Source organism: Protomyctophum parallelum (genome assembly GCF_964188405.1).
Source record: "Protomyctophum parallelum genome assembly, chromosome: 7".
Taxonomy (NCBI): domain Eukaryota; kingdom Metazoa; phylum Chordata; class Actinopteri; order Myctophiformes; family Myctophidae; genus Protomyctophum; species Protomyctophum parallelum.
The window spans coordinates 31,419,876-31,435,783 of NC_139705.1; the positions used below are offsets into that span (position 1 = coordinate 31,419,876).

Consider the following 15,908-nt stretch of genomic DNA (forward strand, 5'->3'; position numbering starts at 1 on the left):
GCAACTCTGACCGCACCCCCATGTGAACCTCTCCACTCACCAAATCTGAAACGAGAGACATTTTATGCACTGGAACAGGAAAAACACCCATTCCCATTCCCTGAATTAAAATAGACTCCCCTGTGTCTGTTTCAGATGAAAAAGGTAATATAGAGGCTCGCACAAATGAATCAAGTGTACCACAGTCTCGCAGTACCTTTACTGGCACTCTTTTGTTACTTCCTTTGACCGCCAAGAACCCCTCCGAAATGAATGGTAGATACCCATCCATCCGTGGCTGCAAGCGCGAACCCTGCTGAGGTAACGCACCTGGCCTAAGTGAATTGGCCAGTGCAGCTGGTCTTATCTGTGAACTGGAAGACGAATCTTTAGATCTGAGAACTGGACATTGAAGTTTCCAGTGTCCATTACCTTTGCAGTAGTGACATACCTCACCTGAGCTGTCCTGCCCGCTCGGTTTCACCACATGGTCAGCCTTGTGGCTGTAAAACTCAGAACTGCCCGTTACATGAGAAAATGGATCCCTGTAACCTTGTGTACTCTGGTCACTGAAATTGCCTTTATGAATCAACATGTATTCATCAGCCAAGACTGCTGCCTCACCTGGAGACTTTACTTTCTTCTCTGTGATGTATGTGGCAACATTAGATGGCACTGTGTTCTTGAACTGCTCCAAGACCACCAGGTTAAACAGTTGTTCGAAATCATCAACCTCAGATGATGAACACCAACGAGAAAACTGTGTAGTTAGATCTCGCACAAATTCCACATGAGACTGACCATCACATTTCCTCCAGGTACGGAAATGCTGTCTGTATGCCTCTGGCACCCTCTCATATATTTTTAACACTGCCTCTTTAACTTTTACATAACTCCTAGAGTCCATATGTGTTAACGCAGCAAATGCCTCTTGTGCTTTCCCTGTGAGTACCGACTGCACCATTAAAGCACAATCTGCATCTGTCCAATTTTGTGCCTCTGAAACTCTGTCAAATAAGAGAAAGAAGGTGTCAGGGTCCTTTTCATTAAACCTGGGAAGGAGCCTCAGGCTACTGCCAATGTCCATAGCTTTGACACCTCCTCCCCTTTCAGTATTACCATTATTCAATGCATCTGCTGATAACTTTCCCTGTTCAACCAACTCTAGCTTTTTGCATTCCAAATCTAATTTGGCCAATTCAGTTCGTTGTTTAATTTTTTCCACTTCCAAGGAATGTTGTTGTTTTAACATCAAAAGTTCTTTCCTCCATTTGAACTCAACCTCTGAACTGACCTCATCCTCCTTGTCTTCAACAGGCTGCAAAATGCCCTTGTCTACCAGACCACTGATTAGACCGGCCTTCATTGCTGCCTTGAGCTTTTCTGTCACTGTGATGTCATAATGTTTAGCAATAAACAATAGCTGATCCTTTGAACAATGATCAAGGTACTCCACTGAAGGAGACTTAATAAACTTATCCATAGCTGAACTCATTTCTCTGTTGGCAGGTTACAACAAACAAACAAAAATTTTTTAGCAACAAATCTAAGTGTTGGGGCTGTGAATTACAAGGTGCAGTACAGTAACTTTAAGCAAAATGGAACAAACCCCCCCCTAAATTACCTAGTATTCCTAACTAACTTACCTATCTTAACCTACCGTCGGCACCCGGGCATGAGGATTTCTCCCCTCCAGCCACCTAGTGTGACCCCCAAGATCCGCCGCTGACCAAAACTCTACTAAGAGTAAATCAAAGAAAAGAACAAACAGCCAACACCCTAACAGTGAAGCCGCTAAGGGATTTGTTCCAACCATAAACAAAATTAACACCTGCCAAACACATCCCAACACTTACCTCTGTTGTAATGCTGCACTCTGAGAACTGGGGCCAAATGCACTCTCTGTCCGGCTCCTAACCAAAAAACAAACAAACTCAAGTGTGAAACTCCCAACCAAGACAAACTCAACCGAATTTCAAAAAAACTGAAAAAACTTTAAACGAATTAATCAATTAATAAATCAATTATTAACTCAAATATCGTAGTTTTACCAACAATGTCCGTGTGAAATAGTTTATGCTTATTCATTGAATTTATGAGAAAAGCTATACGCTATGGGTGGGCTGAGACAGTGTTCTCACCTCAAACCGGGGTGATTTATGGGAGAAATGCAGCGGCTGGCGCATTTCTCATGTCTGGTCGTCTCGAGCTAGCCTAAGATTTAGACTCTCGTAGGTGTTATTTTATCGATTCTGAAATGTCAGAATCGATGAAAATACATCTACGAGAGTCTAAATCTTAGGCTAGTCTCGAGCCAAAGTTGAGTTTGACTGGCTGGTGCTATTTTCGATGCACAATAGCACCGTCGTACGGCTAATCACACATCAAGCTTTCGCACATGCGCACGCACACGCGCACACACACACCACACACTACAGATGTGGCAGATCTGCTCATAGTAGACATACAAATGGCTCTGTTAGTCTTCACAATTTTCGTTTGGCTGTTATGATAGCCTGGCTTTTTACTGATAACATGGATTCGCTCTTGCTTCCTTCCTTGTTATATCATAGCCGGGGAGTAGGCGTGAGTGAATCCACGTTATGTGTCTGGCAAAGCCACAAGCGCCTCAAACCGGAGAGATTTACGGGAGAAGTGCTCTGGCTGGCGCAGTGACAAACATGATTATATCCCCCACCAAATCTTTTAGTTACACTAATATTGTTCATATGAAGTAGTTTTTTTTCCCTTTTTTTTAATAAAAATTGCTGGTCATTCAGCGCACTGGGAGCCTATCCGCATAAATGTATGGCCGGACTCAGAGTATGTGATATTGTGATAGCGGGGACAGAGTGGGTGGGAGCAGTGGAACTGAGCAGACAGACAGTCCAGGCTCAGTGAGTACAGAGGGGGCTTAATTGTGACCGGGACTCCGGGAGGAGACCGAGGGAGTGGGAGTCGAGTGGGATATATGCGCTTGTGCAACAGTTACCCTAAAAAAACACGTCAATTGCATTGAAACTAAGATATTCGATAGATAAATAATATTTTTATATTATCATATCTAGCTATAGCACAAACCCAAATGTGCCATCTTAACGACTAGCCTAACCTGCTAGCCACCAAGCCTGCCTATAGTTGCTGGTGTCATGTTTTCAGTGAAACCATGTGATGTACAGTATCATAATGATAATACTTTTGTACTTATTTTACTCAAGTACAATTTGAATTCCGGTACTTTTTTTTTTTTTTTTTTTTTATCCCACGATTTTGTAACCCAGTTTTCTTTTTCACCCAGTGCCAATTATCTAATGTAATCCTGGGCGCTACACTTCCTCTGCCAACCTGGGGGGGCAGCGGACTGACCTCATGCCTCCTTCTATGCATGAGGAGTCGAGGAGCTGCTTCTTTACACCCAACAGAGGGGAATTTCCCCGGGCGGACGTAGCGCGTGGAATGGACACGTTATTCCGACCAGTTCCTTTCCCCTCCATCAGGCGCCCCGGCTGGCCAGGGGGAGGTAGTTTTAGAGACCAGGATTACGGCATGTTTTTGTGAGGGTATCTACCCTAGGGGACACGGGGAGAACATGCAAACTCCACACAGAAAGGCCCTATTGCCAACCCCCGCCTCGGGTATGGGCACTGATGACGCGGAGGAGGGAACACGCCGCCAGCGCCCACAGCGTCCCCAGCGGGAATCGAACCCAGAACCTTCTAGCTGTGAGGCGACAGCACTACCAACTGTGCCACCGTGCTCCGGTACTTTTACTTGCGACGGACTATAGTTCTACATTGCACCATTGATACTTTCACTTAACACGTATGACACTGAAAACGTGTACAGGCTGGGCTAACTGGCGCCCTGGGCAACCCCCCCTGAGGCGCCCTGGGCAATTGTCCACCCTGCCCAGCGCATTCGCCGGGCCTGAACCTGTATACACGTCTTCTCTAATATAATAAAACCGGGGTGTGCCTTGGGCGTGTATACACGTCTTTTGGTCCTTTTTTAATCATGTAAAACGGCATCGCCGTAATCTGTTTTTTGACAGATCCCGTTGCTAGGAAACGCCTTGCTCTGAGCTCCCGGACATGTTTAGATTAGATTAGATTAGATTAGATTAGATGTCTTTATTCTCCACAAGGGAAAATTGTTTTGCTCAGGTCAATGCATACATTCAGGACAATACAATAAATATACAAATACAACAAAACACCCAGCAAAGTACTAGTAAAATAATTCCATTTTTTTAAAGCTATTTAAAAGAAAGCAAAGTGCATCATGGATGCATCATGCGCACATCCATTCAATTCCTTGTTTACAGGCAGACAAATCTTATTATTATTATTTTTTTTATCTAAATTTTTATCCCACGATTTTGTAACCCAGTTTTCTTTTTCACCCAGTGCCAATTATCTAATGTAATCCTGGGCGCTACACTTCCTCTGCAAACCTGGGGGGGCAGCGGACTGACCTCATGCCTCCTTCTATGCATGAGGAGTCAAAGCTGCTTCTTTTCACCTGACAGAGGGGAATTTCCCCGGCCGGACGTAGCGCGTGGAAGGGACACGTTATTCCGACCAGTTCCTTTCCCCTCCATCAGGCGCCCCGGCTGGCCAGGGGGATGTAGTTTTAGAGACCAGGATTACGGCATGTTTTTGTGAGGGTATCTACCCTAGGGGACACGGGGAGAACATGCAAACTCCACACAGAAAGGCCCTATCGCCAACCCCCGCCTCGGGTATGGGCACTGATGACGCGGAGGAGGGAACACGCCACCAGTGCCCACAGCGTCCCCAGCGGGAATCGAACCCAGGACCTTCTAGCTGTGAGGCGACAGCACTACCAACTGTGCCACCGTGCCCCTGGCAGACAAATCTTAATATTATCTCTGAATCCACGACGCTCTCCATGGTTTTGATCAGAACGCCGATGTTCTGACCTAATTACTGACTTAACCAAGCATCTCGTTTGGAATATTAACGCTTCTAAAGAGAGATCAGACTTGACAGCGCGAGGTAGTTAGTAATGGAACATTATACCTCTCGGTTTTTGGGGGAAAATCTGCCTCATCTGCTGGGCACTCATTGGTGCCTTTATTCCAAGGAAGCATCATACTGTAAGTGTTAAGTAAAACAATTGAGCTTGCTTTTTCCCACCACTGCCTCCCTCCCTCCCCCGCAGGTGACGTTTCGGGCGGAGGACGGCAGGCCCCTGGCCGTGTGCCAGGTGACCGTGGAGCCCACGCCGCACGTCATCGACCAGTCGTTCCGCCTCTACCACCCCGAGCGCTGCTTCCTAAAGAAGGCCATCCGCCTGCCGCCGTGGCACCACAGCCCGCCAGGTGACTCCAATTAACCCTGTTACGCAGCAAACATGGCTCCCTCCCTCCCTGCCTGCCTCCACCACCCACCTGACTGTGTCTGTCTGGACCTGCTATACGGATGTTAGTGTGTGCGTGTGCGCGTGCACACGTGCGCGTGCGTGCGTGCGTGTGCATGTGTGTGTCTGTGTGTGGGGGGGGGGGGGGGGGGGGGGGGCAGTGGTGTAAAGTAACTAAGTACATGTACTTAACCCTTTTACTGCTGCCATTTATTGAGAAATTAGGACCCAATTCATGCCAGCATTTTTTTAATTTGAGCTCTTATTTTGAAAAGCCACATTTTGCCTCAACCGGAAGTGAGCTTATCCCTGCCAGCTTTACGTTGCCAAGACAACCTTTGTTTACATAATCGAATCAATGCCGGTACATATAGCACTCCACAACGTCGGCTCTGTGCCGTCAAAGAAACGCTGTTTTGACCAAAAATGCCATCTGGGACAAGGAATAGGAGATACAGGCGATTGAAAGAAACGGATAGAATGGATTCTTATGGCGACCGCGATCTAATCTGAACGATCCAGTGCAGTGCTAACAACAGTGCTAGCTAACCGGGTAACGTGAGTAGCATTATGGCTCGATCGATCATATGCACTATAAAAGTATAATTGCCGAAGGGCTACGGCAATGGCAGCAAGGTGTATTATCAAATTGAGGCTTTGATTGCCGAAGGGCTTCGGCAATGGCAGGAAGACGGTTAAGTAGTCCTACTGTACTTTAGTACCCCCCCACACACACACACACACACACACTCACACTCACACTCCAATCAACCAATCGACACTGTCGTACTGTGTTGGAGTAAAACGTTTGGTTCATCAGATGTTGTGCTAACTTCCTCCTCCTCGTTGTGACGCAGACACACCTGTCTCGGAGCGAGGCGGCGGGCGCCACCTCTCCGTGCGCTGCAGTGACCCCAATGTCATCTGCCAGACAAAGATGTTGGTGAGAGAATTCAATTAAATATGAGGGGGAGAGAGGGGTTCAACTTCTTAATGTGCTCGTTTATTAAATTCCCCCAAGCGATAAATGAGCAAGCACTGAATTACTGAACCAAGAGTGCTTTTGAAGGAAACCTGCATTAGTTTTCTATTGAATGAGATTTTAAAAATAAAAAAAACATTACAGGAGTATTCACTGGAACATAAGAACTTGCTCTTGCAATTATTAATTTGACACACGGAGATAGAAAGCCCATAAATGTCACATCCGGTTTTAGCCTGAGGGAAAGAAAATGGTCTTCTCCATAGAGTTCTAATAGTTCCTTTGGATCACTTTCAGAGTGATTGAAACTTTCTCAAACTTTTCTTATTGGAAGGTTTGAAGAATTTTGAGTGGCTGGCCAATGTTGACCTTCATCCCGCTATGCAAATAGAACATTAATATACCGCTGATCATTATGAAGTTAGTTTACAATTGGAGTGCCACAGGCTTTATTTCCTCCTGAATAATGATCATTGGGTATTATTGTTATATTATATGTCCTGATTGTTCATCTGTCACAAACTGTACATTCACAGTAACGGCTCGTTCAAAATGCAGGAATTGACTTAATCCCCGAACACTTCCCCGTTGTCTCCTTTGCTAAATGGAAACGGCAATCTTTTTTAAACACTTCTTGTTTAGCTGTTTTCTATTGCCAAAGCTGCTTCACGACAACACATTCAAGGTTGGTGTAACTAATACTATTACCTTCAGAGTGATTACACAGATGTTCAGCACAGCACATCTCCTGGGTGTGTTGAGGGGCATTTCTTTGAGTGACGTGATTCAATATTCAGTCAGTGTGATGCGGAGGTGCATCTGGAGTCCAGTCTGTTTCTATTCACCCATTTGACAGAGAAAAGAAAAGATACACACAGGGAAGACATCCTTGCATAATATTTAACCCACTTAGACCCCAGCACGCATCTGTGTCCTTATAGCTTTTACTAGCCACTTATTCTAAACTCATATCTCATGTACAAATGGAACCAAATGGACCCTAACGGGTCCATTTGGCTCCATTTGTATACTCTCTGAGTTAGATTAACATTGATTTTACAATATCAATTCCCAGAGATAGAAATGCCATTAAATGGGGGTCCGTAGACTAATATGCATGTCAAACTGGGGGGTCCTTGAAATTAAACGGGTCGAGAATCACTGCTAGAGCCTTAAAAAATCTTCTCTTATGGGGGACCCTGGCATATATTTTCAAATGGTTGTCAGCAGGCTAATTAGTGTAAATTTTGGGGGTCCTTGACATGAAAACAGCTTTAAAGTGTGTATACAAGTGTCATTCTTTATCAAAAGAGAAGTCCCACTGCTGGCTGGAAGAAGAGTGTAACTATACCTCTCATGTCCTACTCTGGAATAAGAATATCGTTTCAGCACAATTCCTAGAAGTGATTCTGTGATGCTTCGATAAAATGGGCCCATGAAAGAGTGTTTCTTTTTTGTTCACATTCATTGTCAATAATTTATTTCTGTGTGCCCTAGGCTTCAGGAGAGCCCCAGGATGTGTACTTGAAAGTGCCAGGATGTCCCAGCCCGCAAGTCAAAATGTTCTACGTCATGGTTTACACGTAAGTATTATTAATAGACGTGATGTAGGCAAGAAAAAATAAATAAATAAAAACTATATAAACATACACATCACTATTTAGCTTTTAGTGTGCTATTGCACTAGCATTCTTTAAAAGTCATCAGCCTAGGGGCACGGTGGCACAGTTGGTAGTGCTGTCGCCTCACAGCTAGAAGGGCCTGGGTTCGATTCCCGCTCGGCTGGCGGCGTGTTTCCTCCTCCGCATCATCAGTGCCCATACCTGAAGGCGGGGTTGGCGAAAGGGCCTTTCTGTGTGGAGTTTGCATGTTCTCCCCGTGTCCCCTAGGGTAGGTACCCTCACAAAAAACATGCAGTAATCCTGGTCACTAAACTGCCTCCCCCTGGCCAGCCGGGGCGCCTGATGGAGGGGAAAGGAACTGGTTGGAATAACGTGTTCCTTCCACGCTCTATGTCCAACCAGGGAAACTCCCCCCTGTCAGGTGTAAAGGAGCAACTTGGACACTCAGGCATGAAGGAAGCATGAGTTCAAGTCCGTTGCTCTCCCCTTGTGGGACTAGGTTGGTGGAGGGTGTGTAGAGCCCAGGATCACATTAGATGATTGACAAAGGGGTGAAAAATGGGTTACAAAATTGTGGGATAAAAAATATATATATAAAAAAAAAAAAGTCATTAGCCTACATGATCTCACATCTCTATTACTGTAATAACTCTAATAACTACAGTGTGGGCTGTAGCTGTCAGTCCTTTTTTGCGCTCATATATGGAGATTGCTGATGTTCAATATCATAAATATATGGGGAGGCCACACTTTGTGCCCTGGCACGCGCACACACACACACACACACACACACACACACACATATTTGGGCGTAGCTGCATTGTGAACACCTCTTTGGTTGAGTCATAATGACGACGTGGTTTCGGCGGCCCGCGGCCAGGCCTCCCACAAGCCTATTTTCATTGATTTAAGTAACTATAATAGCAGACATCTTGCATTTTACAGTAGCTGCAGATGCTGCCATTGGCTCGTCATAAAGTTGTGACATTTTTACATGACCACTATAGGCTTCAGATTTGATGATGGACGATTATTATAGCAATTTGACCTAATTGCAGTAATAGAATCTGTGATTCACATATAATTAGTGCCCTACAACACTGATCAAATCCTCACTGTGGTAATGTGTCCAACCAACACTTTTACAGTGAGTGGATATACGTCTAGTATATGTCTTTTTTTTATGGCTATTGTTTTTCGGCCAAAGCCACAGACAGTCTTCTAAATGGCTGTTTCAGCCTTTCCTGCCTGGAGGAACGGTCCAGTCATTTCCAGTGGTGGAAAAAGTACTCGCATGTTTTACTTCAGTAAAATGATCAATACTGCAATATGGAAATACTCCGCGACACATTGTTAGCTTGTAGATCTGCTATTTTCAAACAGTCTAAATATGTATAGGGCTGAAGTGTGTTCGTGTGTTTTGTGATACTAATCAGAATCTACAGAGTAACTAGTAGTACCTAACGCTGGCAAATAATTGTAGTGGAGTAAAAGTACAATACTTGCCTCTGGGATGTAATGTAGTAGAAGTAAAAGTATTGGAAATACTCAAGTAAAGTACAAATACCTTAAGCATGCTACAGTACTTAAAGATGGAGTGCCACAATTTTTGTATTTTTCCAGCTTTTCATGTGTCTATGGGGTGACAGTACTTCATTAGACACCCTGGAGTCGTTTTTATGTGCAATAGTGTAATGACTTTGTATTTAGGGTTTCTTCCTGGAGGCTGAACACTTGACGGTCAAACAGGCCAATGAAGTAAACACGGATAGTGTGACGTAAAAAAATTGCACGCACACACGCACCTCCCCCCCTATATATTTTTTAAATACGACAACCTCTGTGGGCGGAGCTGCCTGCCACATACACACGTGTGAACTGAACGGCGCAGCCAGTTTGCTGCTCTGTGCGGCAGATTTCCAAACAGTCATTTCACACATTACCAGTTCACAGCAGAGCAGACTATTTTCCGTTAGATTGGAAGCAAGTAAATGTTCACGTCGGGTCCTCAGGATAATCAAGGAAACCACAACAAACCAGCCTTATATAGCCTACCTGCTCTGCTGTATAGTTGCTCTTGTTGTTCTCAAGGAGTAGGTTGTTTCTTTTATAATCACAGTGGTCAGGCTTTGATACAGAGTGTAGTGTCACGGTGCATGTGCATTCTTGTTGGCTGTTGTAGTCAATATGTAGGTCCTAATACTTATACGAGGCTGTAAAGTCAAGAATTAGAATCTGTTGTTGTGTCACGCTGGAAGTCATGTTGCCATGTCTGGCTATTACAAGCGACTTGGACTCAGGGGAGATGTGGTTGACTTGACCAATGGTTTATGTGAAGGACCCTCAAATTAATATGTTGTTAAAAGGATTGGTGTTGTTGAAACGTTTTCATAAATATTCAAGGCAATATCTGTGACTTATTTTTGTGGACTTTGCCGCTTGTTGGCGACTTTTGCTCAATGCAGTCAGAAGGAACATTCATGTTGTAAATTGAGTTTGATCAGAGCAAGAGTGGAGAGTCTTCTGTCCAGAGCATCATGTGCCTAGGGCAGTGCAAGTGTTTTGGACAGTTTTAATGCCAGGGTGCAATGGAAAGTGCAGAGGAAATCAATAGCCTACAATATATTGGCAAATTAATAAAATGATTCATGCTAAATGATCTATCAAATTAATTGTTTCTGCTGTTAAACTATGATTTAATTGCATGATGAGCTGAGCTGATTGTGACAATAGGGTCAATATAATTGGAGGAAATAAATAAATGATTATAAAAAATCAGAAAAAACAGATCTGATATGGTATGGATGCGTGGATTATATGCCTATACATGGATGGTGGCAGTATAAGTGCATAATGGTGCTTATACGATATCTCAGAAATGTGTTCACTTCTAACATTCACAAAAACATGAGTTCTTGTTACATTACAGACACCAATTTGTCATTTTCTAAACAAAAGGGCAGAGCCATGGGCTGTCCTTTTATAAGGAGGGGGAGGGACTAGGACAAGTGGGTGGTCTTAAAGGAGGAGGCGGAGGGACTGGATTAGGTGGGTGGTGCTACGGTTAAACTCACGCATACCTAATGAACTGGTGGGTGTGTCCACATAAAACCATAATTTTAACAAATACTGTACACTTTTTTTGAAACAATTATACCTCATATACACCTAAATACACCTGATGATCATGTTTAAGTGTGGAAAGAAATCACGGCACTCCATCTTTAAGTAAATATAGTTAGTTACTTTCCACCACTGCCACCTTGCCGACCCTGTTGCCTTACGGTATATGCCGCTGCTCGAGGTTTGCGACACCACTCGGTTGTCCACACTAATGTTTTTGCCAGGTGCTTAAAAAGCATCCTGGCCTAGATTCACTACCACCTCTAGTAGCGACCGCAGTAGACTCTTTTTCATGACTGGTTGCCTTGTCTCTAGGCTGCCTCTAAGCCAATGGGAGACTTTTCTGGGAGCCTATTCATAGTCTAGTACCAACCACTGAAACGGTGGTTGGTAAAAAGAGAGAGATGTGCTGTGTGAGCCGTGACCACCGTGTGACGTGTCATGTTGTAGTTTTCGGTGGTCACCTCTTCACCGAAAACTGGACTATGAATAGGCCTTTACCCATATTATATAGGGCTGTCTCTAAGCCAATGGGAGACATACCAATAAAACCCATAGTCTGTACGGACAGTACAGCATAAAAGCCATACTCTGAACGTGAGCTGATAGGCAGAGGCTGCGGCACACTAACTGATTATATGTTCATAAACGAGAGCTTTCTGCACCTGGTACTTCTGACTGAGTCGTTGTTGTTTTATTCTTCGTCTTATAGTGATAAGTGGCTGGCGGCGCCCGCGCAGGTGTGGCAGATATACGTGCATTTCCTGGAGCGTGTGGATGTGAGCTGCGTGGCGGGCCAGCGCAGCTGTCAGTCGCTGGTGCTGAGGGGGCGGCAGGCCGCGCGCAAGGTCAAGTGCTTCTCGTCGCACCCACGAGAGATCGAGGTAAAGTACAGTATATCCTTTTCACTTCTCGCCGTGGCTTGTTTCACTGTACTTCGTTAGCAGTGTTAATTGTGTTGACTAAGACTAGAGTCACTAGACTAAGACTAAATAATTTCCAAAGACTAAATAGGCTAAATAAATAAGACTAAATGGTGTGTTATTCAAAAGACTAAGATTAAATATTTTCTGGCAAAATCTTTATTGGATTAAGACTAAGACTAAAAGACTAAGATTTTGATATTTAGTCGACTAAGTCTAGAACAATTTCAGAAGACTAAATAGGACTAAGACTAAATGGTTTGTTATTCAAAAGACTAAAAGACTAAATAGAAATCTGCTGAAAATATTAACACTGTTACTTAATAGCCGGTCTACAAGCTCAATGCAGCACGTTGTGAGCTTGTAGATCTGCTATTTTCAGTGCACGACACTTCAGTATACTACAGTAAATCAGGCTTTACATGAATTTAGATTATCGATTTCACCAAGCGTAATCAGGTTATGGCTAAATTCGATATTTTACTGTATTATGCTTATGTAAATAAATCTAAAGACTGAGCAGTAATCCTATTTCGTTTCAACCGTTTCCCCGATTAGAACAATTTCGTGGAGGTGTTAAATTCCAGTACTTGCTGTATGGTTTGAGTCAAGGTACAGTATTATAGAATTGTAACTGCACGTATAGATTTACTTTATTTCTTTTTGTCTCCCGTCTAAATGTTTTATTCATACATTAAGTGTTCCCTGTAGCAACAAGAGCAACGCGTTTCCCACCCGAGGAAAGAAGGCGATTTCACACTGCTCACTAGCTCACTTATATTATTCCAAAAAGCAATGGGGTGTATACAGTATATGATCCAAATGTGTTTTCTCCACCTCAAAGAAGTAGGGGGTTATTGACTGGAAAACTCGATAGATGCTGTCTTATATTTTCTTTTTGCTTCCCGGGAGGATTTCACGTATATGTATCGGAGGATTCGTTTGATGTGCAGTCTGGCAGCCAGGTCAGCCGTGCGTTGTGTGTGCCGGGGGAGCCTTAAAAGGGGGATAATGCTCACGCGCCACACGGCTTTTCTCTGCACACTGAAAGGGAGCGGCGTTCCAAATCCTGCTCTCACAGCCGCCCGCGCTCGCTCTCTTTACACTTCCTGTCATGCTCTTTAATTATATACCTCTTTTCCTTTTTGTCTGGCCTTGTCCACCCCATCCCCCCCTCTCTCTCTCTCTCCTCTGCCATGTCCCCAGGTGGACCCTGCGGGCGTGTTTGTTTTGCCCCCCGGGGCGGTGCAGGAGCTGCGGCTGCGTGTGCAGGCGTGGCGTGCGGGCAGCCGCTTCCTGTACGTGCACGCGGTGGACGTGGAGCAGCGGAGGCTGGTGACGGCGTGGCTGCTCTGCCTGAACATACACAGGCCTGTGCTGTCCAAGGTAAGACGTGTGCACGCACGAGTCGCACGCAAACATGCACGTGTAGCAGAGTGGCTCAGAGCCTCAGCCTGATTGCCTCAAAAGTCTAATATCTCACCCGATATCCAAAGGGATACCCCCTTTGGTCTAGTGGTTAAGATATTGGACGTTCACGTGGGAGACCCGAGTTCGAATCCCGGGCGTTACACGCGTTAACCTCGCGTCACCATGCTTTCCCTCCTCCCCCCACCGCTTCAGGACGGGTGTGCCGCGCTGCGAGCTTGTAGATCTGCTATTTTTTGAAAAATCGTGAAAATGTGGTGCAATCTTTGAATATATATATTCTTTCACAGTGAACGTTTTTAAACTCAAGTCTTTGCTTCTGGGGGGAGAGGGGTTCCCTCGAACAACGTATTTTCAGATGGGGGTCGGCGGCCAATTACATGTCATTCTGGGGGTCCTTGATCTGAAACGGTTTGAGCACCACTGATATAGAATCATAGGATTTTAAGAAAACTGTCATGATTCAGAAGACATGTAGTAGAATCTGGTCCCAGGGGTCTCAATGGGTTAAGGCCAGGGAGCCATTCGTCACATCACTGTCCTTGAGGACAGGGATGAGCCTTTATCATCGGGCTCCGATAGAAAAGTCGGAGATTACCGTAGACGCCGGCGATGCTAGATAAAACACCGTATTTATGAGATTCTTTTTTTATTGCAAAGTTCTCACTGAGAGACGGGGTTTGTCTATTAACAACACAGTCAGAGAGAGAGAGATGGTGAATGGAAGCCACACAAAAAGACCTTCCCCCGGTAATGACTTCCACAGCCATTTCTGAGTTTTTAAGTGCATCATTTGGAGGGAAAAAACGGGCGCGACTGCAATGCGGAATGACGTGCCGGTCTTTGTGGCTTTCCATCCGCACTGCGCCACCGTATGTTATTCGAGCGGATCGAGGCCCCGGGCGTTTGAACACCTGAACCACTTGTCAGCCAGAACCCAGTTTGAAAAAGCACGTCTGAGCCATTTATATTTCTCAGCGCGGGGCACAGAGAAAATGTCTCGCTGGTTTTCTCCACCCGTCTGCCTCTTTCTTCTTGCTTCCCCCTACATCCTTCTTTCCCTTTATGTGTATTTTTTCGACTCTTGCCATTAACTGTAAGGGCCTGTGTGCTACGCAGCCAGACAAATGGGACACATTAGCCTGGATTGAGCTGCACTTGCTGTGTATAAGACTAGGAGCCAGGATTTGTGTTGAGGGGTGTGTGCGCGTAGCCTGCGTACTTGTTCTAGGGTCAGGATCTTGGTTTTCGGGTTCAGGGATAGAAATAGACTTGCTGTATATTAAGTTCGGCAATGGAAGGGTTAGTATCAGTCGAGGTAGGGTCAAGTCAAAAGTCCTCACAAGTATAGCAGTACAATAGTCAGTGGTGTAAAGTAACAAATTACATTTACTCATGTACTGTACTTAGGTAGTAGCAGTATTGATACTTTGTCATTGGTCGAAATGACTAACCAATCAGGAAGTAGACAGGCAAATAGATTTTCTAGGAAATTCTTTAAAAGCAGATTGCAGCCCCTACTGTAGAAAAAGAATAAATGTCATCACAATTTTGACATATTATTGCTTATAGCAGCTTTAAGTAAAACAATTGAGTACTCTTTCCACCACTGACAATAGTGTTTGTGCGTGCATGTGTGCGTGCGTGCGTGTGTGTGTGCGTGCGTGCGTGCGTGCGTGCGTGCGTGCGTGCGTGCGTGCGTGCGTGCGTGCGTGCGTGCGTGCGTGCATGCATATGTTTCTCCAGGCCTTCGAGGTGGCTGTGCCAGTGGGTGGAGGTAAGGGGAGCTCCAGGAGGCTGACCTACACCAACCCATACCCCAGCAGCAAGGACTTCACACTGCGCTCCGACCACCCAGAGCTGCTCCAGTTCAAGGAAGACCACTTCCAGGTATACGGTTGATCGGAAATCGGGGGGGCGATCACGCCATTTTCAGATGATCGGGGAAAAAAACAAAAAAACTGAAATTAAGAAGTTCGCCCGGGACCCAAATTTGTAAAAATAGCCGATCTACAAGCAATACGGTGCGAAGCGCGAAGAAAAACAATATGCAAACCCTTTGCGAAGACATAGGAACACATTTTGCTGCTTATACATGATATTTTAGCAGGAATTATGTTAAATATATACTGATCCGCCTTGTGTGAACGAGCAGGTCCATTTGGTTACACTGCCAAAGTAAAAAAAAAACAACCATGCTATTTTCGTGCTCAGACCCAGGCACCCAGCCAGCCACACACAGCTCCGTAAGAAATTACATTATCGGCACGAGATATGAGCGAAGGGACTTTTCTTTTAAATCAACGCTGACCTTTGCGACCACCTGTGAAGAGATTGGAAACAAATGTATATCTTCAGGTTTGAATGCACATTTAGACAGCAGCCCATAACCACTTAAACCCTATATTCTTAGTATTAACCAGACCTGTTTTACAACTTTTCTCGTCTCTTCGCCAAAAATAGATTCTA

At 44.8% G+C, this 15,908-nt stretch overlaps 1 protein-coding gene across 1 annotated transcript in view; it reads left to right on the top strand.

The window, feature by feature from the left end:
- Positions 1 to 15,908, top strand: part of nphp4 (nephronophthisis 4) — a 332,049-nt gene that overhangs the window by 309,802 nt on the left and 6,339 nt on the right. The window contains 6 exon segments of the mRNA XM_083769763.1: positions 5,164 to 5,323; positions 6,219 to 6,304; positions 7,841 to 7,926; positions 11,801 to 11,972; positions 13,218 to 13,397; positions 15,186 to 15,329. Coding sequence (XP_083625889.1) covers positions 5,164 to 5,323; positions 6,219 to 6,304; positions 7,841 to 7,926; positions 11,801 to 11,972; positions 13,218 to 13,397; positions 15,186 to 15,329 — 828 coding nt within the window.